We start from the raw sequence: 25,076 nt of genomic DNA, 5'->3' as shown, positions 1-25,076 counted from the left end.
CGCCGCTCGACCAAGGCTTAATCGCTCTTCACTTTCCTCCTGGCCGATTGCCGACAGGAGATAAAATGTTCATGTGAAATTGTCTTCCCTTTTTAAAAGGACTAATGGCAGTATTTGACTTCGGTGCGGTGGGATTAGCGTGCAGCAGAAAACAAGACAATGTGCAGGGAAATCGCAGGCTATCCGCCAGGCAAAAGTGAGGAAAATTGGTTTGGTGCCAACCTCGAGCGCAGATGCCCTTCAAATAAGTTCAAATGGTGGTAGGCAAAGTACGAGCCCGGCCATCGTGTGTTGGACATCTTTCAAAATCAATAGGAGTCTAATGCTGAGGCCCCCACTTTTGAAAGGTCAGTTAAAAAAATTGTTTCGGTTAAGAGTCATGAAAGGATAAATGCGCTAATGTGATCTTCTTAGTCGTATTGTCTTTGATATTATGATTTCAAATAAATAGCACAACGAACCATTCCCTTCAAAGGTGAAAGATGGGTTGGAAATTAGGTCTGTCCGCCTCTTTAATGGCTTGTATACAAACAGTCGGGTCTCGGAGTGGCTGCACAATCATCAAGTGTGAAATTAAACAAACAAGTCAATCTTTTATCTCCTGCCTGTGGCTTTCGACTGGGGTTAATTTACGTAATAAGTGCCCGCACAAGAAGTTTCTCTGCCCATGACATGTCCAGGTCGGCTGGCAGAAGATCCAGAGCCATTTTCAAACAACTGTCTATTGTTTCAAACTCAAGGTTCGGGGGCCAGATGCGGCCCGCCGCGTCATTTTATGTGGCCTGCGAAAGTGCATCGTGTGCATCACCTTCCATGAAATCTGGACCAAAATTCTAAATGGTCATATTTAATAAACAATAATGTTGAGATATTGCGTTTTCCTGTTACCAAACCCCTTTTTACAGTAATTTGAACAATAGTTGACTAAACCTTTATCCTTGTCTTCTGATTTCAAACTAGTTATCCCTCAATTTGTTGTGACTATGTAAGAATATGATGAAGCGATTCATATATGGTTTCACTGTCATAACGGCCCTCTGAGGGAAATTGTAACTACAATGTGGCCCGCGATGACAGATATTATTCCAAATCATTGGATGCCGAGGAGAAGCAATCCTCGAAAGTTAATGTTAAATCATAATGAAAGCTAAGGTCGCTTGGCTTGAAAAAGAGGACTGGGACAAAAACGGCAACATTTACTGTTTATAAGCTTTGACTTCAGTTGTACTAACTCAAAATAGATAGGATAAACAGTTCCCGAAGACCTGCTGAAATTGTCTGAGGGGGGTGAAAACTCCCTCCCCCCCCATCGAACCCCAATTTGACCTTCAACTCCCGCAGACCACCATTAGCAAAATCAATCGGGTTCTTGCTGTGGTAGCGTGAAACAGCCCTCAAAAGTTTGAAGAGCAGGCTGTTGGACAGATGGAAGTCACCTTTTGACATCCCCAACCACGTGTCATTTTGTTTTATTCAAAATCAATCCGTAGTGGAAAAAAAAAAAGAAGTAAAATGTAGACAAGAAACCTCTAGGTGTCGTCCTTTTGGGGGTGAAAATGAGCTCCGTCGAGGAGGCTTTTGTTTGCTGGCGTTTCTTTCCTCCTGGCACAGGTTCAGACACTCTTGGCGTCGATTTTGGAGCAGTGACTAAACAATAACTCAGGCCAATTTTGCACAGCGTAAAGAGTGCACTCGTAGTGGATGGATGATGCTCGGCTGCTGTGTCACCTCGACTTGACACTTCGTCTCCTGACAGTGTCGTCTTTTATTTATTTATTTATTTATTAGGCTTTACACGATCAGGATTTTTGGGGCCGATCAGAAAGTTTAAAAAAAAAAACGATAACCGATCACGGATCCGATCACAAGATGGAGGAATGTGTCTATTTAAATGACCTGTTCATTTACTGTATATACTTGTGTATTTAATTGCTCAAAAAATTATATTTACAATAAATAATGTATTTTTGTTCCTCCATTTATGCCAGTGAGGCATAGTGACAGACAGAACAATTGAATGGTCTTCTATTAGATGGCAGGAAGTAAATATAGTAATTAATGTATCCACTTTTTGTGACATTTTTGTTTGTTGATGTGCAGTGAGATTTTTCAATGATAAAATATGTTCCTTGGCTCCGTAAAGGTTGGAAATCACTGCTCTAGTCAGATCGTGTATTCTAAGCAGTCAGGTCAAACCAACATTACATGACAGAAATAATGGGTGCTAACTTACTGTGATTAAATTACGTTATTTTTAATGAAATTACGTCACTCACACCGAAACTTTAGAGCATGATTCGACAGAACGGCGGCATGTTTACGTCCAACCGTTTGTGCTAGCAGTAGCTTGCTAGGCGACATAACATTTTATTGCCTGCTTGTGAGCCGTATCGTATTAAAAGTACGTGAACATACCTCAAGCAAGCCTTAAGCGAACGTCCTCTCCTGTCCTGAGCACCGGTGACCACCAACACACGTTTTTCCCCATTTTGTCCTCAATACCGTCTGCGCGCTCCACTCTTGTTGTCGTCGCCGCGATAGCGAGTGTATCCGGTCGCATTTGAGTTGACAAGATAAAGCCCAATGATCATAAAAAACAAGAACACAAGATTTTATTGCAGGAGTCTGACATAGTGCAATCGTGAAAGAGCAAATTTGTCTCATAGTTTGATCCGGGCATTACGTGTTGTGTGTCCCACACTGCCGACATGTTATTATTTTTTTTTTATAACTTTATTGCCCATCAGATATTTACAGTACTACATCAAAAGACACGCGACAAGGCTAAAAATAAACTAGCGTTTGGATTCAAATATACTGTGCACCCGGCGACGCAGAGTAAATGTCTTTTGTGGAGCCGATCGATCGGCGAATTATGACATTAAAGCCGATCAGCCGATTAGCATAAAATGCTAAATATCGGCCGATACCGATCAGCCCGATAAAATCGCTGTAAAGTCCATTATTTATTTTAAGAGAAGAAAAATCACAAACTATTAGACCTGGGGAGGGAAAAAAAATTAGCTTTCCATTTTATTATTTTCTTGTACTGTAGATTTTGAGATTTATTCTGGATCAACATAAGAGTACAATCCCCCTGGGATAAGTTACAGTGACTAGTGCTCTGCAGTCTTTGCACGATGGAGCCTCTATCCTGCAGCACCATATGTGATATGATGATGTCAGATCATCATTTCATGCATTTGTTCTTCCCAGCCAAGGGAACATATTGGACCCGATTATTAAAGGTTTGCAAATGCACAAACGGGTGCAAACAGATGTGAAAGCTAATCTACTAACTGAGCGCACCTACAATTGGACAATATTGCCGCCCAGTACATATTTTGTTTTCTGGGAGGAATATATGCAAATATATATGCAAATAATTCAGCCTCGGCAAAGTGATTTATCAAACCTTAAGACGGTTTGCGATGACTGATTTTGCGTCTTTAAATACTGCGTCTGAAAGGGGGGTGCAAACCGACATGTACAGCAAAGCCAGCGGTACGCAGGCACAATGAGAGGCGGCAGGGACAACTTATCAGCTCGTGTCACCAGGCATGTACGCTGGAGGGTATTCTTTTTATTTCTTGACTTACAGTAGTTGTGAAACTCTTCTTCGTTTTTGTCTCTTTTATACTGCTCCCTGGTGGCTAAGTCACACACACCAGAAGAAGCTGCACATGAATAAATGATGATGCAAAAACTGTTTAATTCTTAACATTGTGTTTGTTATAACTATATGTTATACCATAAGTAGACCATTCTAGAGTGCTATTTTCCTCATTGAAAAAAAACACCATTTTGTCGGGGAGGCTGCAACGGATTATAATGGCATTTCTATTCATTTCAACAGGGAAATATGATTTGAGATATGACCATTTAATTTAAACTGTGGTCACGGAAGGAATTAAACTCGTATGTCAAGGCACCGCTGTATATGTAAATTGAAGTGACTTGCTCAAGGACACCTTTTGGGATCTCGTATGCCTTGAGAATCCGGGCCTAAAATAAAAAAATGTTGTATGTAAAATGAGCATTTATATGAGCTGTAAAGTTAGCCATGCAAAATGAAGCAATGTGCTTATTATTATTCCGGGAACTCATTGTATTTTTGGGAGAGGGGGCACAATGATAATTTGCCAGGGAGCGTGGCACTGCACAGTGTGCGGCAGGTGTGTTGTGACTGCATTTAGCCTCCAGCGTCTAACTGGCGTTGGAGGAAATAGATAAAGTAATTTGGGCTGTCGGGGAACTCGGAAAGAAAGCAACAAAATAAATCAAGAGGTGTACGGCCTTTCAAGCGACATTGACAAAAAAAAAAGGAGGAACTTTTCTTGACTCGGCTAATGAGCAACAACCTAGTGTGGATATTTATTTATGTGCTTCCAGCAAGCAGAGGCTTTACAAGTAAACCTTCTTTTGCTATTTCGTTTTTTTTCTTAAGATGAATTTCTTACACAATGCCCTCCAGAAATACACAAAACCTCTGCTTGTAGTATACACTGAATGTATTTCACTGAGCCAGAGTCTTATGCCTTCTTCCATGGCTGAAGCACCACCAAGCCAACATGCTTCATTAATTCAGTTATGCAGTTTTTGCATCCTCCTGCTAACAAATATACCTTGAGGTATGGTAACAATAATATTCCTTTAAAAAGAAGTTAATGGGTGCATATTGCAGAAAATTTGACCTTTTCGTAACCTGTATACTAATAGTTGGGTCTGTGGTTACCTTTTTCTAATAATTTACATAATACGGCCCCTACGCCCCTCACACCCTGTTTCTCTGCCCGTGACATGATCAGCAAGGTTGGGTGAAGATCCAGAGCCATTTTCAAGGGACAGCTGGATTCCGGCCACTTGATTACGCCCTTTGAAACACTATTGGACATAAACACCCACATTCCCCATCTGTGGGATGCCACTGCTGTCATGTCAAAGCCGAAAGGTAAGCAGAGCTGCATTGAATTTTGTTGAATGTACATATTAGCTTTAGCCTCAATACGGGGCACATACAAGCTTCACTCCCGCTTTTTTTTTTTTATCCCCTCACATTCTGGACTTTGTTCCTGCAAGGAGAAGCCCCTAGTTGTCATGGTAACAGAAGCTGGACTTGCTATTGACCCAGCCGTGTATGGCAAAGGCTAATTTCAGTGAGACAAGAAATAGGGTGTGCAATGTCTTCTATGATTCTTTTAACGAAAGAATGTAACAGGTGTGTTTTTAAGACACCTGGGAACTGTTTTGAATTCTGAAAACAGGCCCAATTAACTACTGTAAAAATTTATTGTTAAGTGTTGACGCACGTGCTGAGGCCGGAGTCTTTATGCTAGTAATGTGAGCCGCTCCTTCTTTTGCACCGAAAAGTGTTTCACGAAAAGCCAAAGAAAACGTTTACACCCGGTCACAAACTCCAGTAATCCCACAGTACTTAAATGGAACGTAACTAGTGGCTATTTGGACTTCTAATAAAAATGATGCTGAGCCTTACTGTGCACCCTTAACTTTATTTCACAGTACTTTGTCTGAAAGCAGATTACATAGTATTAAGGAAAGAAAAGAAAAGAAAAGAAAACAACCAAAGACATATTTTGTGCTCTTGTTTGTTTTTGATGCACTTGAACAACTGTTGATCTTTCTAAAGATTTTTGTCACCACTTTAAACTCGTTATAATACACAAGTGCTACAATATGCAGTAGAAAAACACATTGCTAAGTAGCTAAATGAACTAGAAATCTCCTGTAGCTCTCGTTGTATACTGAAAAGATATTTTTTAAATTAAAAAAAATACAAATAAAAAATGGTGTCATCAAACAGTATCAATGCTGGAAATGAAACAAAGGAAATTTACAGTTGTACACAAGATATCTAAAAAATTCTTAAGGCGGTTGAAATATTAAGTCAGGCTAAACGTGTCACGAGGTGCTTACGTAACACAACCACGTTGGGCTCATGGATGGTTCATTTCACATGAATGGATAAAGCACACACACAAACATTTAAGAGAGTATGTCAAGCAGAGTCATTGATTGGAGCGATAATCCAAAACACAGATTAAACTCTTCATCCCTTTGCTCAGTAATTGATTTTCTCTAAACATATATGTACTCTCACAACTAAGTAATACTTGATTAATTTCACATACTTACAAATGGAGAGACCTTTTAATTAATTTATAAAGACGACAACTTTAAAACAAGGGTGTCCAAAATGACCTAGTTGGTTGAAAATATGAGTCATAATGATGCACATCACCAACTATTATTATTTTTTTTTTGTGCGGCCATGGAGTTATGTGAAGCTAAACTAAACTATTGTGTCACCAAGCGGACATTCATTTATGTATCGCTCATTCATAAATATACAATGAATCCCACCCCCATGAGCCCGTGTGGAGTGAGCTCTGTAAACATCCTTTTGACGTGTTAAGTTTTCAAATTTACTGCCAAAAATTCATAATATACAAATTCACAGCCAGTAAGTCAGAGGAGTCTGGTTTTTTTTTTTTCTTCTTTACTTCACATTCTCAAGTGTTGACTGTAGCGTGTTCTTCGTCGTCCATCGGGGTAACTAACATCCGCAAATATACAAAAACACAAAACAGTCTTGCGGTTTAATCAAATGAAGACGAAACCTCTCAGCAAGCAACAAGGCCCATTGGAGTAACTTACTTACTTTTCCCCGTGTTCATCACGTCAGATCATTATAGTACACCGGAAGCAAGGAAATCAAAACATTTCTTCATCGCTATGAATAAATACTTCCTGTAAAATATACATAAAAGCTGCCATAGACACGTCAGAGTTTTTGTATGTTACATTCATCCATCAGGTTCGCTGTAGCAGGGAAACGCTTTCGCAGTCCTTCTGCTTCCTCTTCAAATATGATCATTTCGTCTTCCAAAAGTGTACGCTTCAATTTGATTTCCCTCTACCTCAATATGTTATTTCCAGGAGCAACTCATTGCAAATATAAAAAAAAAACAAAAATGCGCATACCATTCCCAGACCGTGCAGGAATATTGTAAACAGTTTTTCTACTTTGGTCATAAAAATAGAAATGCCTGATGAATGAGACTTTCGTACATGAAACGGCTTAAGACTGATATATAGAAGAAGAAAAAAAAGAAATGTACAAATACTTGTAAAAGTCTCAAAGAAAACAAAAATATTAAAAAAAAGTTTGGATGTTATTAATAGGGGCATGCTTATCTTTACTTACAGACTTAGCTGTACGACTTTAAACCTGATTCATCAAATATATCCCAGCAAAACAGCGTATAAATAAAAACGACTGAATCTGTACATAGTTTATGTAGGATATAATCGAAATATATGCAGGGTTTAAAAAAAAAAAAAAAAGAGTCCAGATCAACAAAATATTGAGGTTCCAGTAAACATAATTTCATAGAGTAGTTTCATTTTACACAACAGCAAATCCACTTTCACAGGACTTGGCCATGCGATACCCAAAAACCGACAATCCATTGTAACATATATATATAATTATTTAGCAATATATTTTCTCATGAATAGATTAAAATTTCCCCACTCTGTGAATTCTTTACACAATATGACAAATATTAAACAATCCCATTTCCCCCTCACAGTCAAAAGAGAATGTGATACATATGTGATTTTGAGCATGAAACAATCCACGAAAGATCGAAAGTCATTTCTGTAAGGTGTGGTCCATTAAAAAAAAAAAAAAAAAAGATCTAAGGAGGTTATGATTTATGCTGGGCTGACACGCCTTTCCAGTAGTCCAAAATATCATGCAGGTCCTCATCTTTTGCAAACTGCACCTTCTTGCGGAGCGCGTGGCCAGCCGCCATGTATTCGTCATCTTTGTGACGTTTTCGGTGGAGTTTGAACCGCTCCCAGATGTTGTGTGAAGGTTTGCAGTAGTACTCTGGACTAGAAGAGTAGCTCAGGTTGTGGTACTGAGCCGGCAGTTGGGAATAAGCCAAGTCTCTGGAGCGGGAGTGCGAAAGAGGCTCCAGCATGGGCGACCTGATGCCGTCGGGTCCCTCCAGCTCCTCGATCTGAGTGTCGGGATAGGAGTGGCGGTGGTCGCCGTACTGACGGATCTTCTCGGCCTCGGCCCTCAGGATGGCGGCGGCGGGCGTCACCGTGAGGATGCTGTCCCCCGTTGGGGAGGTTTTCTCAATGTATCTGGATTCAGTACGGTAAGGCCGGGGGCTTCGCATTCCTGAGGCGGTGCTGGGCCTTTTTGGCGAGACGTCAGAGGACCGATGTCTCTGCAGGGAATGGTGGTAACTGTCCTTGTACGGAGGGGACAGGAGGCCTGATGTATTCTGTGGCTGCTCCGATATGAGCACCAACTGGGGCTCTGCATTGGACACTGCTCCAGATCTTACCCCTTGATAAGAAGTGGAGTCTGTCTTGAGAGCGTCGATACAGTTGTTAATGATCTGATTGACTTTATCAACCTCCTTTGCAATGGTAGAAATCTCAGCCACGGAGCCCTGGCTGTTCCCTGCTATTCCCATGTCACACTCCCTGCGTTCATGGTGGTCCAGACTTCGCACCTCCATGTAACTTCCCTTCATCATTTTAGGAGTATCGCTTATTTCTTTAAATTTGTACTGATCCATTTCACTTGCAGGCGGTAGGTAGGGCATACGCGCCATGCTCTCCCCAGTCAGCAGCTGTTTCTGGGACATGCGAGAAATTGTCCCACCCTCCAGTTCTTGTCCATATTTCAGTTCCATTATGTTTTTCTTCAGGCTCCCTGCCTTTTTGTGCTTTTCGTCTTGCTGGCGCTTCCGTCGCAAGCAGTAATAAACCACCCCAAGAAAGATGACCATGCTGAAAAGGCAGCCCAAGATGGTCATGATGTAATGAGTGGCAGTTGCGTTGTTTGTGTCCTTCGATTTCCCCTTCCAGGGTCCGGTGGTGATGGTCAGACAAGTGTGGTTGCGCTTCAGGGAGTTGCGAAGGGAAGCAACGCAATATGTGTAGTTTGTGTGAGGTTTGAGGTTCTTAAGCTCAATGTCCTCCTTGATTTCTTTAAGGGTTTGGATAAGCGTAAAAAAGCTGTTGTTGTACAGAACTAGGATGTACATCTTTTTGTAAGGATGAGGAATCTGAACCGTGATGCTGGCGCCTGTATTGGACACTTGCTTCAGTTTCATTAGCGGGTTTGCTTCCACTTCATTGATGGTTGTACTGATGTTGTGGGTAATGACGTCCTCTGGCTCTGTCCCTGATGGACAATCCTCTAGGCCACAAAGGGTGAAGTCTGGTGGGGGTGTTGTGGGCTCCAATGGCAATGGAAAAAATGGTGTGACGTAGTCATCGGTGCACACAGTAGTGAGCATGTGAAGAGCATTTCGATACGTGGGGTTGTTTGGGTTCTGACTCAGAAGACTGTAACCAGACACGCCACTCGGGGAGTCGCAGACCATCCGCTCGTTTGTCCTGTTGGGGAAAACCGAGAGCCACTTGACAAAACCAAGCAGTTCACAGGAGCAGTTGAAAGGATTTGTGTACAGCTCGCAGGTGGTTAGCTTAGTCAGACTAGTGAACGTGGAGCCGTCCAACTGCTGGATTCGGTTCATGGACAAGTCAATGTTCTCGATGTTGGGGCATTCCCAAAAGGCATTGGGTGTCACAGTCTCAATCAGGTTTGCCTGGAGGTAGAGGTACTGCAGCTTTCCAAGACCCCTGAGGATCCCCTCTGTTAGGTTGCGTAACTTGTTGAAGCCCATTTGAAGAACTTGTAAGTTAAATTGAGCGGAAAAGGCCCCGTCCTCTATGTAGGATATTTCATTCTTGGTCAGGTTCAGGTAGGTCAGGTTGGCAAAGCGACTGAGGGCAGAGTACTGAATACTTTTAAGCTTGTTTTCATTCATACGAAGGTCCACAATGGTGCTGTTGATGTGCTGCGGGATGGCCTCGTAAGGTGGTTGATTTTGGCTACAGATCGCCAGCCACACAAAGCCCTTTTCGCCCTCGATTAACCAGCAGTCTCCGCCGACTTGACCCACATGGGTCAAATAAACAATGGCTGCAGACCAAAGCAGGGCACTGCTAACCATACCCCACCTGCTGGCCATTGGTGCCTCCCTCCGAATCATGTCTTGGGAACAAAATAAAAAAAAAAAAGAGAAGGCAGCGTCGCTGTTGTTTTAATTCGGCTGGCGCAAACTTGTTTTCAGGACCAGAGGGAGTCCGTTCAGCCGTCGCCTCGTCATGGAGGGAGTCCCGTTCATTTAAATTTGCAGACGGTGAACTTGTGAAGAATTCACCATCTTGGATTGGTTTGTGCTTTTTGTCTTAAATGAAAACATTGTCGAATGGTCTAATTTTAGTGTTTCTCCAACGGTCTTCCCCTTTGCATCCCTTTCTGCCTAATGGAGAAATGACCTGCAACACAGAGATATTGTAATGTCAATTAATCTTCATCATGGTGACAAATCCATGTTTATTTATAGCTAAATGCTTTGTTATCCATATATGTATTGCTTGTTCATGCTCTGCCAATTATTCCTTACCGGCATGTGTGTGGCAGACTATTAAAACAAACTATTGGCCAATTACCACTTGACAGTTTGGGGAAAGGCAAAGTCCTAGTTGCCTCGCCATTAACCTGCACACTGTCAGATGCAAGGCGGCCAGTGTTTAGACACTGCATTAAATCAATTATAGAGCACAGTGTGCAACGGCGCGCTACATCAACGTGTTTTGGGTTTCCATCTGACAAGCTCAATGCATAAAGGACTTATTTGTGTGCACAGGCTTATCCCGGCGAAAAGAAGGATCTTGTGCACAAGTCAGCTATTGGTGGCTTCTGCTAGAGTCTTTTGCAAACCAAATCACCAAAATAGCTCTGTAATGGATTAGTTCTCTCCAAATTAAAACGTTACACACAGTATTTCCCTTCAAAGTTGAAGCTGCAAAAGCATTTTGCTCTTATCCGCCCATTAGTGTCTTCTATGAAATTGTTACTGGGGGTATAAATATTAAGTTGCAGGGTCTAGTATAGTTCACATAACAAACACTGAACTGAGGAGTGCCATAGCCTGAATTGCTGCTCAGTGTCTCACGGCTGATGTCATGTCGGCTTTCTTCAGACAGCAAACCAGTTGAGACAGAATTTGCCTCTGCTGACAGCTAAGGGGTGCATTCATTGATTATTATGCCTCGCATGGACAGCAGTTTTTCCAATGATGATAAGCGGTAAAGAAAATGGATGGATGGATGGATTCATGTAAGGTTTATCCCGAGACCAAACGGTGGCGACGACAACTGATGCGGGTCATTAAAAGAGGGGACGACAACACGTTATCGGATATGGGGTCTGCATTGACTGGTACATTACATCTTATTGATTTTTATTTATTTTTTCTCCAGGCAAAAATCATTCTTTCATTTGTGTTTTGATTAGCACGTTTTGCATCAGCAGACCACTCATTTTCAACTGCCACTACTTCATTGAACAGTTCATGGGGTCAACATGGTGTTCCGTTCTACCATGCATGCAGGGCTAAGATTATGAGATTGATTTGAATATGCATTTGGGAGGAAATGTTCATTTTTCACTTTTATTCATTGAAATAATGGGAATTGAACTTAGAAACCATGATTTTATTGGGAAAGTGTTACCCTCAAAGGACTGCTGCAGCAGCCTAACACTGTACATTCAAACTCCAGTTCTTTTCATTTAGGTGATTTATATTATCTTGAGCTTTTTGCTTGGCCTTCTGTCATTTGTGAGCCCACTAATAAAAAAGGAACTTAAAGAAATTGTCATCTAAAACGTCATCTTCCATTGGCTGGTGAACCAGTCCAGGGTGTATGAGCCCTTTCGCCCAAAGTCAGATGGGATAGACTCCAGCTCATTATTGACCATAATTAGGATAAGCCCTATTCAAAAATGAATGGATTGTTGCCATCTATAGGCATTAGTTACACTATTTAGCTTAACAAAGAGGGTCAAAGTATTAGAAACAGCTCTCAGTATGATTGACATATTGATATATTTATACCACCCTGACAGAGTCAATCAAATCTGAGAAGTATTACCGTTCTAAAATCCGTTTCTTTTTGTCAGGAGAAAATATTTCTTGTGCTTTTCATTTCGATAAAATAAGATGATGATGTACATCTGGAGGAGTGGACACAGGGGGGTGGAAGGATGCGTTTGCATGTTAAAGGACACGCTTCCACGCAGGAGAGATAATGGCGCCATTTTAGGAGCGTCGACATGCCAGTGAAGTTGAACACCATCCCTGCAGTCATCTGACCTTTTCTCATGTTGCGTAGTGACCACAACATTTCAATGAATCGCAGCCACAAATGCGTCTGAGCAGAATGTTCAGCAGGACAGACTGGCACCGCTTTACTGTAAATGTATCGTAACGACTTTAGTGGGCTATATTTTGTACTCCAATACAACCATGAGTTTGACATTTGTACTTTAAATGACCGTAGGTGAATTGCTGTGGCATTTGGTTTAAAGTAAATGCATTATGGCTTGAACCAACGGAGAATACCGTTCAGTAGAATAATGGCTAGAGCGCATTGGTGGAATTGACTATTATTGTTCCGCAAAGATGATACACAGGATCATTGGCGTGATTATCTGAAGCTTAGCCGTGTGTTTAACACAGATTGGAATTAGCCTCGAGGGAGAGATTATAAATGAAATTCTATTTTTTGCTTTCATTTTCATAAATATTCTGTTTACAGGGGTTCTTCATCACCAGCTCCTGTTTCTGCATTCTCATCTCTACTTTTATGATATACTGTATGATTAAGTAAAAAATGTGTGCTTCTCAGCTCCTAGATGACCTCAAAAAAGTTTGCAAAACTGCAAACTCCTTATTGATAAAATAAGTTGGTGTGATAAATATTTACTGTCATATATGTGTGGAAGTTACATTTCACTCCTCTGAAATACAAAAATCATTAAAACACTCTAACGTTCGTACCAATTAACCATAGAAGTCAGCGGCTAGTTAGCGGCTACAACTAGTTGCTAACGTTTTCAGTCAACCAAACCAATGCATCAGCACGCTTATCTCTGGAATGCTTATGTCCAGTTTGAACAGTTTAAGTGAGGCAACAATTTCCTCTGGGTCCAGAGGGCCCATATGTAAAAATGTTTAAACCTCCGATATGATACGTATGTAACAGGATACAAGAGGCTCTCATTCGCTATTTAATTTGTCCCAATGTTGTCTACAAACTGGCATTTTATTTCAAAGCTGTCATCTGTTGAGCTTTAGTAGCAATATGTTTTTGATCAAGTTATTCTGATACTAGAATTCACATATGGTCCCGCTCTTCCTCTCGGCTGCTGCTTTATATTGTAAACATCACCGGGTGCACCAAAGAATTGGTGTTTTTCAGCGATACGAGGGGCACTTAAATGTTTTGGTTTTTTTGTTTGTTTTTTTTATATTCGGCATTGAGATGTCCAAATAAACGCGGTGGTCAGCAGCATGAGCACAGATAGAAATAAAAAGAGAGAAGTGCGGTTATTGGAGGACGACAATGCTAAAGGCTGCCATTTGAAAACACCTTCAGGATGACAAAAGAGCAGCAGTGGAGGAGAACTGATGAGAAAAAAGATTCTCAAAGACCCTGAGGGGAGACATAGGGTTCAGATCAAATATTCCATTAAATGTGTTTGAAAAATACATCTCTACAGAATATCTAGCAAGGCAAAACATTTCTGACGGGGGAAGTGGCGACTTGTTATTAATGTAGAGCCTGCGACCTTTCGCACAAATAGAGAGCGAATGGGCGGTGGCGATGCTCCAGCCGAGCTGGTGCTACTGGTGGCGTGGCGCCGAGATCTCTTAGTGTTTAAATGCCTTAAGTTGGACCTGAGATGTCAGTTTTAGAGCACACATGCTGATTCGGTGCTGGTCAATTCGAAGCCACGCATCAATTATGCTTGACTTCCTCCTTACAGCAACTAGTAGCTTGTGTTTTTCGAGACAAAACAGTTTTGATCTGTCATAGCATCAATTTATCTATCTTCAATCCAACTTTTAAAATATTTTGTACAATGTACCATATGTACAGCATCAAAAACATATACTGTACATGCTCGCTGTTCAGGTTGTCCATACAGTCAATTGCTTAATGTGCGGGGGTGAGTTGCTGACTGTCATTTTTTTGCGATGGTCTGGTCTCACGGGCCTTCGAACTCTACACAGATGCACTTATCGTCTGGTTGTCCACAACCTGTGACCTGAGTGCTTGCACTGATGTAACAACTTTTCTCCATGAATGCACTTCGGAGAAAATACATCTCCAAAGGTGGGGAAGAATACTTTATTTTTTGTATTTATTTATTTTTTCATAAAGAACACATTTGTATGAGGGCCAAAGCCTGTAGCATAAAAACACTCAACAAACTGACTAAAACTAATGCCTTAGTGTATCATGTGCATGTTGCCATGATTGTACAGTCCAATCTTCAGATGAGTCTTATGCCTAGCCAGCGGTCTTTGCAGCCTTATGAGGGCTTATTTGCCACCAAAGACCCACTTTCCATAATGGCAGCAATCTGTACGGTCCAGTGCAGTCGGCCAGAACACCCGAGGCATCAGAAGTGAGCGTATTCCCCTATCAGAACCAGGCAGCCATTCCACAGGCTCTCTCTTGCCCATTCAGGCTTTATGCGCTGGGTAATGAAGGCCTTTCTTTTCTTCCTTTTTTCACTTGTGTGGATAACCTATTGAAACCTTGCCTTTGAAGAACCATTCAAAGGCCGACTTGTACTTTTCTGTTGGGAGCTGTTCAGGGCCCAGTTGGCTCTTTTATATGAGAAGGGGGCGGGGGGGAAGGTCCACAAAACATCACAGCGTGAAAGGTCTGTAATCCTGATAGCATACACTGGATACAAAATTAGGTACTAGTGAGATCCAACATGGATTTGAAAAGTCTTCCTTTAAATGTTTTCGTTTTTCAAAGACACTGTCAATCAAAAGAGGAATACTTTTGTTTATGTCCAGAGGACACAAGTCGCGGTTTTATTTGGATCACACCAAATTGACACAGTACCAAAAATGGGCCATAAATTGTACCTCTTTCCTAAAGTTTGACAAAGTTTTTTGTTTTTTTCCCCCCCACATATTCCATGTCATCCAAGCCACAGTTACTGTGACATAACACATGTTAACATAATATACAATAAATTGAATGTTAGTAATTTAGTATATTAAGTGGAATTGATTCTGCGATCGGCTGGCAACCAGTTCAGGGTGTACCCCGTCTCCTGCCCGATGACAGCTGGGATAGGCTCCAGCACGCCCGCGACCCTAGTGAGGAGAAGCGGCTCAGAAAATGGATTGATGGATGGAAGTGCAAGTGATTGTTGCAAGGTGGTCGACTGGTTCGAGCGTCTGCCTCACAGTTCTGAGGACTGGGGTTCAATCCCCGGCCCCGCCTGTGTGGAGTTTGCATGTTCTCCGCGTGCCTGCGTGGGTTTTCTCCGGGCACTCCGGTTTCCTCCCACATCCCAAAAACATGCGTGGTAGGTTAATTGACAACTCTAAATTGCGAATGGTTGTTTGTTGTATGTGCCCTGCGATTGGCTGGCAACCAGTTCAGGGTGTACCCCGCCTCCTGCCCCATGATAGCTGGGATAGGCTGCAGCACGCCCGCGACCCTAGTGAGGAGGGGCGGCTCAAAAAATGAATTGATGGATGGATGATTGTTGCAATTGAGACACTACTACGCTGTTGATTCGGTCTCAACTAGTTGTCTAACTTTGACGCCATGCTCTGCCCACTTTAGACGGTGTGGGTAAACCGGTTTGGTAATTTAACGTGGCCGATCTGTCTTGGTTACAGTCTTCCAATTTGGACAAATGCACAAATAGAAGTTGATTGAGCCCTGGAATTTGCCCAAAATGGTTGCTTTAAACAAAATGGCCGACTTCCTGTTCAATTTCAGATATGGGCCCTCGAGACTTTTTCATGCGTCCTGTTATGATAGACTTGGACCCAATTTTGCGTCGATCGGTGAAACTTGTGTTGGGGAATCTTTAACCGATTCATTGCTGACTTCCTGTTCAATTTCGGCCACGGGTCCTTGAGAGGTTTTCGTGTGTCCTATTTTGATCTACATGTCCAGCCAATTTCGTGTTGATCGATGAAACTGGTGTCGGGGGCTCGATTTTTCAAACTTTCTAGGGGGCGCTAGTGGGTGTGTTTTGGGGGCGGGGTCGTTTGGAGACCACGATACATGCGCTTGCCGATACTGGTGAGTTTTAAAGCAACGAACAGTGATTCCAAGCGGGCCCGAGCACCAGAATAACAGTGCCAGTCAAAAGTGAGCATTGTGTAAGAGCTATGTCTTCTGCAGCCACATTGCAAACGGATGGCCGTCTCATAGGTACACTTTTACAGTGGAGGGGTTGAGTCCGTGTTGTAAAAATGTTCAGCGTGATAGTTAGAAACCTTCTAGACGATCTATGAATCACCTCCAGTGTTCCCTTATGCAGTATCGGGATGAAACCCCGCCCCACCCCCCACCCCCTTGCTTAGAAGCTGCGCTCCGAAATGAAACGAGCAGCCAAACACATCAGAAATCTACAGCGTCTCTCTGCACTAATGACAGGATATTGCATGCACATACTGCTCCTCTGCAGCAGCCGCTCGCCTCCGTTTGTGCGACGACGTTTGCGGCCATCCAAACATCGGCGTGCATACTAAATTCAAATTGTTCGCTTGTATCTCCAGATTTCTACAGAGGCTGTTATTAAAGCATCTGTTTCTCTTCTTCTTTCTCTCGCTTTTTTTTTTTTTTTTAATATAGTTGTAAGCCCGGCCCATTCTTGTCGCGTCTGTTTCTTATCTTGTGCTTTGTGGCGGTGTAGGTGCCTCAATCTCTGCGGACCCTTCTCATCCATACCAATGACTGCCCCCTTTATTTGATGTCATTGAAAATGCAGCCACCTCTCGCTGGGCAGAAGAGATGGCCAATCAATGGAGTTGAAATGGAACTACGGCTCTTGGGGAAGGAAACATTGTGCTCATCGAGATCCTGAATTGCTTTTGGCCGGAAGGGGGGCGCGCGTGCTCCAGTTACATCAGCGCATATTAAACTGGTGCATTTACCACAGTGAGAGTGAGGCCTAAAAATAACCAAACAGCTGTTTGTTCAGGATTTACACTTATTAGCAAATATTCGAACCTTTTAGCTTATCGCTTTTTATGAAGCTGCTTTTTTTTTTTTTTTTTGTCGAAATTTGTCAAAAATATTTGATAGAAATATCGCCAGTCACATTTTGAAACCTGAAACAGGCATTAGCTTGGAATTTGAACAAATGTTCAAGCTGTGCATACAGTAATTGTAGTGGCTTACAAGAATATTTAATATATATTTTAGGATTAAAACTATGATGTAGGAGGTTCCAAAAAACATTTTTGTTTTGCTCCTATTTTTATATTTCCTGCAATCAAGCGGCAGCACTCGTACATCTTTTATTTATCTCTATCTTGTTAATGTAATGGCCTACTTTAACATTTGTGTGTGCCAAATAACACCTCACTGCTGCTAATTGGCACAGGTTGCTTGTAATTAGCAGTAAGTATTAGTGAGGCGCGGGGCTGATTTAATTTAATGCTGATGCTGCGTTCAAGCAGAATTCCTAGTGACGGATCCCTTTTTTTTTTTTTTTTTTTATATAATTTTTTTTTTTTTTGGGAGAGGGCGTAATTAGTCTTGGGAGCAAAGGTTGGGCGGGAAACGTGCATTTGTAACACTGGCTCGCTGCGAACTTCCTCTCCGTGCACTTGGTATTCCGCTTCGGCGTCATACTTTGTAAAACTTTAAATGACTTTGCACCCCACGCCATCCCTGTCGCGCTTTCCCAATATCTCACTCTATTGTTCTTCATCGGCTACAGAATCCTTCAGCAGCGGTTCGAGCTGAGGCAAGGACGAGGGGGGGAAAAAAAAAAAAAAAAAAAAAAAAAATCTCATCATGAAGCCAAACCCAACTTCGAGTGACACCTTCATCGAGACAACAACAAATGGCGTCCATCCATGCGCCATCTACGAAGCACAACGGCGCTTCAAGTGCGCCCGTCCTCTCTTTCTCAATGTGAAAGGAAACATTTACAAAAATGGACTTTTTAATGACTTGTATACGAATTGTATGCTGACCCAGCAAGAGTAATATAGAGCAACCAAGTACAGTGTCGCCTTGAGACACGAGTGACTCATGGGTTTTTCGTGTTAGAATCCTGTAAGCAACTCTTATTTGGACACAAACGGTGGAGACGGACAATACTCACAGGCGTACATTCTTTATCCTTTGCAAAAAAAAAAATATATATAATTTTACAGTATCTTACTGAGTCACACTTCACACTTCTTCGTGTGTTCTATGTCTGTATTATACTGCCCCCAGCTGGCCAAGGCGTGCAGACCAGAAGGAGCAGCACAATGTCCGTGGAATCGAAGCAAAGAAATGTGGCAAAAACCTGCTTAATTCTTCACATTCCATTTAATTGTCATGACTGAGTGTTTTTATAGTGCATACGTTTTATAGTACAATATTAGCGAGTGCTCTTTGTCTTGTTAAAGAACACATTACAAAGAAAAATACAAAATTGTTTTTATTTGTGAGTCAGGAACAGATGTATGGCATTTTCCATTTCAATGGGAAAAGTGTGTTTAGAAGTGTTTATAGTTACGAGACCAGAGATGGAAGGAATTAAACTTATATCACAAGGCACCACTGTAAATCTTTAGTTTTCTGCCTATTTCGGAAAATGTGGCGGCGAGAGAGTCGTTAAATTAGGCAGTGGTGGCTTGCAGTCCAGACGCGGAGGGCTGAAATACTACATCAAAGCCAGAAGATAAGCAGAGCTGCATCGAGCGTTATCAGTATCAGTAATGCTGTTGCGTTCGCTTGTGATGAAAAACTAGTTTCTGATATCCGGCACGTGCTTGATAGCTCGATGAAGTTGTGCATGCGGTGGGGGCGGGGCCTGAGCGACTGAAAGCGAGCGTCAAGTTTATTCCCGTTCCTAAACCGAAAAAGCATCGAAGAGAAATGTCTACGTCGGCTACAGTATGTGGAAGACCACACGACCGACTAAATCCATCAAGAATTAATAGCAGCAAATATGTCCGTACGTAGATAAATATTTTGTAGTACAATAATGCATGCGTCAATTAAGTTACACACTTTCAACTAAACCGTTTTTGTAATTTTGAGCCATCGGCTAATCCCAGTCACAAAATTATGTTTCATTTAGACACTATCAATAGACTGATACGTTGTGTTAGCAAAAAAAAATAAATACAAAATAGTTTTTAAATGACCAATTGAGATTTGTATTCTTACCCTGATTGACAAGAGCAGTCCGCACCGGATATCTCGATGGGTTTGATGTCCAGCTGTTGTCAGTGTGGCATTTTGACTTCTGTGCCGACTTGTAATAACAGAAATACATTCTCGGGTTCCTTGGAAACATAGACACTAAGTTTAAAAAAATAAAAATAAATCCCTTACCAATAAAGCATGGAAAGTGTTTTCTAATTCTCGACCCTTGGTGTGTTTTGGACGAAAGCGTGTTAAGGCACCTGGGAACTGTTTAAATTTGTAAACAAAAATGGATTATAAAGTATGTCTCATTTCAAGCAAAAGCTAGGCCTTTCCAAAAAAAAAAAAAAAAAAAACAAACAGCATGGCACATACTGAAAGAGGACCCAAAGCAAGTGAGCTGTGGTGAGTGTTCATCAAGCAGACAGCAGGGCAACGCAGGAGTTTAATTGAATCCTGCACTTTGGAGACTTAAGATATGAGCGGCAATAACACCTGAAGGTTTAAACGCAATTTTCCAGGCCATCAACTGACCATCAACTCGGCACGTTCCTTTTGGGCTCCGAGCCAAAGCGTATGTGGCAACAATGACTTTGGCTGCCGACTCAGGACAAACTTAAACAGCAAAGAGTTTAAGCGTGGATCCAACAGGCACCGTCTTCTGGACAAATTGGAATGAAATTGAATTTGTATTTGTTGCATGTGTATCTTTTTGCTTATGATGCAAAAGACTGAAAGAGACACAACTAGTTTGGCTGTTTTCATCACATTGTCTCCTGACTTGTTGTTTGCCTCTTTCTTACGCCATCCCTCCGTTTTCTATACCGCTCATCCCTCAAGGTGGGACAGTTCACTGTGCTGCTCTAAAATTTGAAAACAATCGTGTAGTCACGTTTGCATGCTGTAGTGCGCATGCCAAAGCAACAGGTGGTGCTATAACGCCTAAAGAATGTCATTTACATAAAGGGGAAGCATATGAGTGAAGAGTTCATGCCTGTCTTAATGCAATTTGGCAAAACAGGATGCCAAACTACAGCATAAAAGTGTCATGAAATGAAAAGATTAAAATAAAATAAAAAGTCATTATTTTGTTAAAAGTCACTGTGCATGTAGAGTATAACTGTCAATACACATGCATAAAGAGACACCCGTGTTTGTTCCTGCTTCTTAGAATTGTATTGACTTTTGGAGAAAAATAAATGTCACGGAACCATCCTTCTGGTTAATTAACATGACATCAAATCGTTAATTATGCGTCATATAATGAGGGCTGTGCTCACCCTGCCTCAGTGCACACTGACAGACACGCTGTGTTCCCTTTTTCTTTTTGTCTCATGCAATAGTTGTTTTTGTTTTGTTTGCGTTTTTGTTTGAACACTTGACCTTTATCCGAGTCTCTGTGAGTGGAGATAAAGGAGGAATATGACAGAATCCCTTTGACATTACAAGACTTTGGTGAAGTTCAGGTCTAAATAATATGTCGTCGTCGTCGGCGGCGGCGGCGGCGGACTTTGCGCAGCCCCGACGGAGCCAATCAGTGGTGAAAATAGGATGCGTTTCAGAACCGGGAGAAAGCTGACAAAAGCATCGGCGATGCCACTTTCACGTCTCAGTGACACGGAGGAGGAGGAAATGCTTGAAAGTTCTTCACGGTGGCCGTCACTTGAATTTCAGAGTGAAAACGTGCGCTTTCTCCTTTGAGCAGAATGTGCGGAAGATCTTTTTTTTTGGGGGGGGGGGGGGGGGGGGGGGGCGGACAGACATTGACATTGGCGAGACTAATGTCCGTTTGATGTCTTCATCCCTCAGTGAGAGTCGTGCGGTGCACTTTGAAGAGAATGCATATCTGGAGTAAATACACGAGAAATAAGCGAGCTGCAGCAGCGCTCTGACTGGAGATTGAAATGTTTGCACGAAGCACAGTCGGTGGCCACGCTGGAGTGGATACATGACAAACTCATGAGCTTTTTTGGAGTGTGAATGACAGGAAACCGGAGCGGGCAAGTGGAAAACCAGGAGCGCCTTTTCCCTGTCTCCATCTTGACAGGACAGTTATTGTTTCTTACAAGGCGCCCTCCCTTGCCCAGTGATTCACCGCTGTGAGGACTTTTATCCCCGTTAGGGTGCAGAGTGCAACATCAATCCTCCAAATACTAATGGACTTTAGATGAGATCCTCTGACACGCAGGGCTCTGATCGCATTGAATCGACATTAGCATTTTTATTGCCGCGTTTCCATTTGAAAACTCCAACGGCACGCACGCGAGCACAATATTTGCTTTCTAGATTTAACAAAGAGAAAATGGGAGGAAATGTTACTCGGCGGATGTTCGCCGCGTTTGTGCCTCGCGTCTGGCGTCTTGCATTTAAATGGCCACTCTGCACGTAAAGATGCAAACGAGCGACTTAATGACAGGTTTAATCAAGAGCTCGCGAGATGCAAATCCTCCACAAAGCGATAACGGCCCCCCTTTAACAGCTGCTCCTTGTTGACATCGCCTGTTGCTCGGTGTTATTTTAATAAATAGCACTTAATGAACACGCTTGGGCACTTTTAAAGATGCAGTTAACAAGGACAAGGAACAAACACTTGTTCCGAGTCGTATAAACTTTCAGTCTGGGTCCCATAATGGAATAGGTGTCATGTTATGGTTGTTTTTCCTCGGGGGTGGTGGTTAGGGGCCAGAAACAGCAATTTTTTATTTTATTTTTCACAGATCGGTTTTATCATGTACAGTACTACTGTAAAGTCATAATGACTAAAAAATATGACAAAAAGTGATTTATTTATTTTTTTTGGAGTGGATGATTATGGCAAACTTCCCAGGAAAAATCAATAGAGTTCTTGCGTTACAATTCTACTCCATATTTTGTGTTTGAACCACTGTCAGATCTCGCGAGACTTCAGCTCAGTGCGCTTCTAACGGGTCCACAAGCGTGATTTGCTTTTTTTTGGCTTATTTGTGCTGTTTTTGTTTTTAGGTGACGCCACCACAGAAGGGCGCCTGTGATGGCAAAGAGGAAAAGTGCGATGATGACCCTATAAGAATAAAATTAATTTCTAATTCAGTGATTCTCAAAGTTTGGTCCAAGAAAGAATCACTGAATTTTCAAACTGTGGATAACAATATAGTGGTTTAAGCTTTTTTTAATTTTTTAATTTTATTTTTTTTTAAATCTCTACAGTACATTTGTTAAGTTTAGTTGTATTTAACTTTAAAGTACTGGTACATGACATTTGCGTTGAATATTTTAGATCTGTGTTTTTAAAACATTTATTTCAGCCAAATTTTTATTTAATATTACGTTTAAATGATACATTTTAATTGAATTAAGCCCTTTTTTTTTAACAGCGGTATTACTGTTCTAATTGTGCATAGTGTTATAGTGGCTTACAATTATATTCAATGTCCAGTACTTATTATGAATAAATGCTATGCTACTGTATTTTAATGTTGGTCATTGTTGGTGGTACTTGTAGAGCTGTTTTTTTTTTTTTAAAGTTCTACTTGAAGCAAAAAGTTTGAGAACCACGGCTCTAATTCAACTTTTGATGTCACCCATCTTGTGCCTTATATATTACGACCTTTTAAGTGAATTGCTTTAAAATAACATGACAATAATCCCTGAAAGATTGAATCGAGCAAAAAATCCGTTGTTTGTGGGGTTGCAGGCGTCGTTGTTCATAGGCGGGATCAGCTGGCGGTCCAGACTGGACCAGCGGACCCAAAACGGAATCTTAAGAAGACTTTTAAGATTTAACTTGGCAGAGGGAATCATATGATGTCATGGTATGGCTTTTTTTTTTTTTTTTTTTTTTAATGATGAAACAAATAAAAGACACATTCATGTCTTTTATTTGTTTCATCTTGCCATTATTTAACACCTTATTCAGTCATGTTGTGTACCAATATTAATACAATAGTATGCCAAATGCATCCTAATAGATATTAATTCCAAATGAGACATGAAAGGTATTTAAAAACACGCCAGCGGAAACAGAAGCAGATGGTTCAAGATCCTTCTTATTTAAAGGTGACCGACCTCACCTTTCTAATCCTGCAGGCGATGGAGCAAAGCCTCAATTTACCTTCCTTTTGTTATCACTACAGAACACGCCGGAGTCCTCCAAAAAGGCCACGTGCACTTTACATGCACTTCCTTTGTGTCAGCACAGCGCTCGTATTCGCGCTGAGGAGACGATGTCCCGCCGTGCCCCACGGGAAGCAATAATGGATGTGTCAGAGTGTGAGAAACGTCCTTCATCGTGATGCGTGTGGTTTCGCGGGCAAAATGATTATGGGTATTATTAATCGTCTTTTTCTGTGATGTGGAAATAAAAAAATAAAATAAAAAATCATATCATCGAGGCGTCTGAAGACCAATGGCTAACAGCTCCCTGTCGCAATTCTCATCCACGTCGACCCGTGTCATTCATGACTGCCTTTTTCATTGTCAATTGCAGAGAAGACATTATGGGATGTAGCATTGCGTGTTTTTGTTCGTTTCCCAAACTTTATTGAGCCAAGGCACATATTTCGCATTGGAAAAATCTCATGGCACCTCCCTCCCCCCCCCCCCCCCCAAAAAAAAAAAAAAGTTCCAAAAAGTATGTATATACAGTGAACCCCTGCATGCTGAGTGTCACTGAGGTGTATTGGGAGTGATGTAGCGTAATTAACAGCATGAAGAAGAGGCAGAGAAGGTCCCCAACTACTGTAAATGCCAGTAATAGTTGTTGTTCCCACATATCAGAGAGAATACACGCCTATGAGTATTGTTTTGTGCTCTGTTTGTATGTGTTGTTGCTCTGCATGTTAAAGTGGCAGTTGTTTGAAGGTTTGTAATTACCAATACATTGATGCTAATATCTGTTACCCTGTCTACGGCATTTTGCATTGTATGCTAACATGCCGCACTTTTGAGAACTGTGAGTCACAGGTGCTAACCACGAGTACACCGAGGCTCTCCCCACTTCATTCCCCCTTCTGTTGATATTGGCAAAACATTCTGGACCAATGTATGCTTGCCTCTGAACTCAAGTCCATCAACACTTTTAATATGAATTACATTTTTAAAAAATCCACATTTTCCTCAATTTTCGGTTAAAGCGCTAATGGCCATGTGTACAAAAATTGTACTTTCTTAGACTACGCAGACTATAGTTAGCAAACACGTAAGTAAGTTCAACCTTCAATGAGGTCAACACGTAGCAGCGGCAGCATAGATTCAGCGTTGAGTGACGTGAAAGGACGTGAGCATGTCCCTAATGCAAGCTAATTAACCTTGTGAGGAACAATGCCTGTAATGTAACAGTGGCTCTCTTCAGGATATAAATGGAAAAGAGGGGGTGTCAACAGAGCGAAGGTATCTGGATTATGTACGTCACTTTGATGGAACGTTTTCTATTCAGGCGTTTGCATATGCGTCGCGCAACCATGACCTGTTCTGGGACGGCGGTCGGTCGACTTCATTTATTTCTGATATTTCTTATGTGTTTTTATTTCTAAGTATTTCTCCAATGAAACCCTAGAAATGGAAATATGCCCGCACGCCAGACGATGGCCTTTATCAAGCACTTGTTAACTGTGTTGGCAAATCTAAGTAACATTTTAACATTGATTCAATTGAAATGTATTGTACACAGTTGAGAGGTTCTGGGTTAGAACCTCGGCTCGGTTGTCGATTTCTTTCAGGTACGTCGGCTTCCTTGCCACATTGCAAAAACTTGAACAAAATGATTCAAAATA

General features: G+C 41.7%; 1 protein-coding gene across 3 annotated transcripts in view; it reads right to left on the bottom strand.

The window, feature by feature from the left end:
* Window positions 1–5,494: 5,494 nt before the first annotated feature.
* Window positions 5,495–25,076, bottom strand: part of elfn1a (extracellular leucine-rich repeat and fibronectin type III domain containing 1a) — a 69,651-nt gene continuing 50,069 nt past the window's right edge. For all 3 annotated transcript variants that reach the window (XM_061750210.1, XM_061750209.1, XM_061750211.1), the window contains one exon: window positions 5,495–10,395. In XM_061750210.1, coding sequence (XP_061606194.1) covers window positions 7,731–10,106 — 2,376 coding nt within the window. In that variant the 5' untranslated portion in view covers window positions 10,107–10,395 and the 3' untranslated portion in view covers window positions 5,495–7,730. The remainder of the gene's footprint in view (window positions 10,396–25,076) is intronic.

The sequence above is a fragment of the Phyllopteryx taeniolatus genome, chromosome 16 (genome assembly GCF_024500385.1).
Source record: "Phyllopteryx taeniolatus isolate TA_2022b chromosome 16, UOR_Ptae_1.2, whole genome shotgun sequence".
NCBI lineage: Eukaryota > Metazoa > Chordata > Actinopteri > Syngnathiformes > Syngnathidae > Phyllopteryx > Phyllopteryx taeniolatus.
This window is presented reverse-complemented; position numbering and strand designations above follow the sequence as displayed.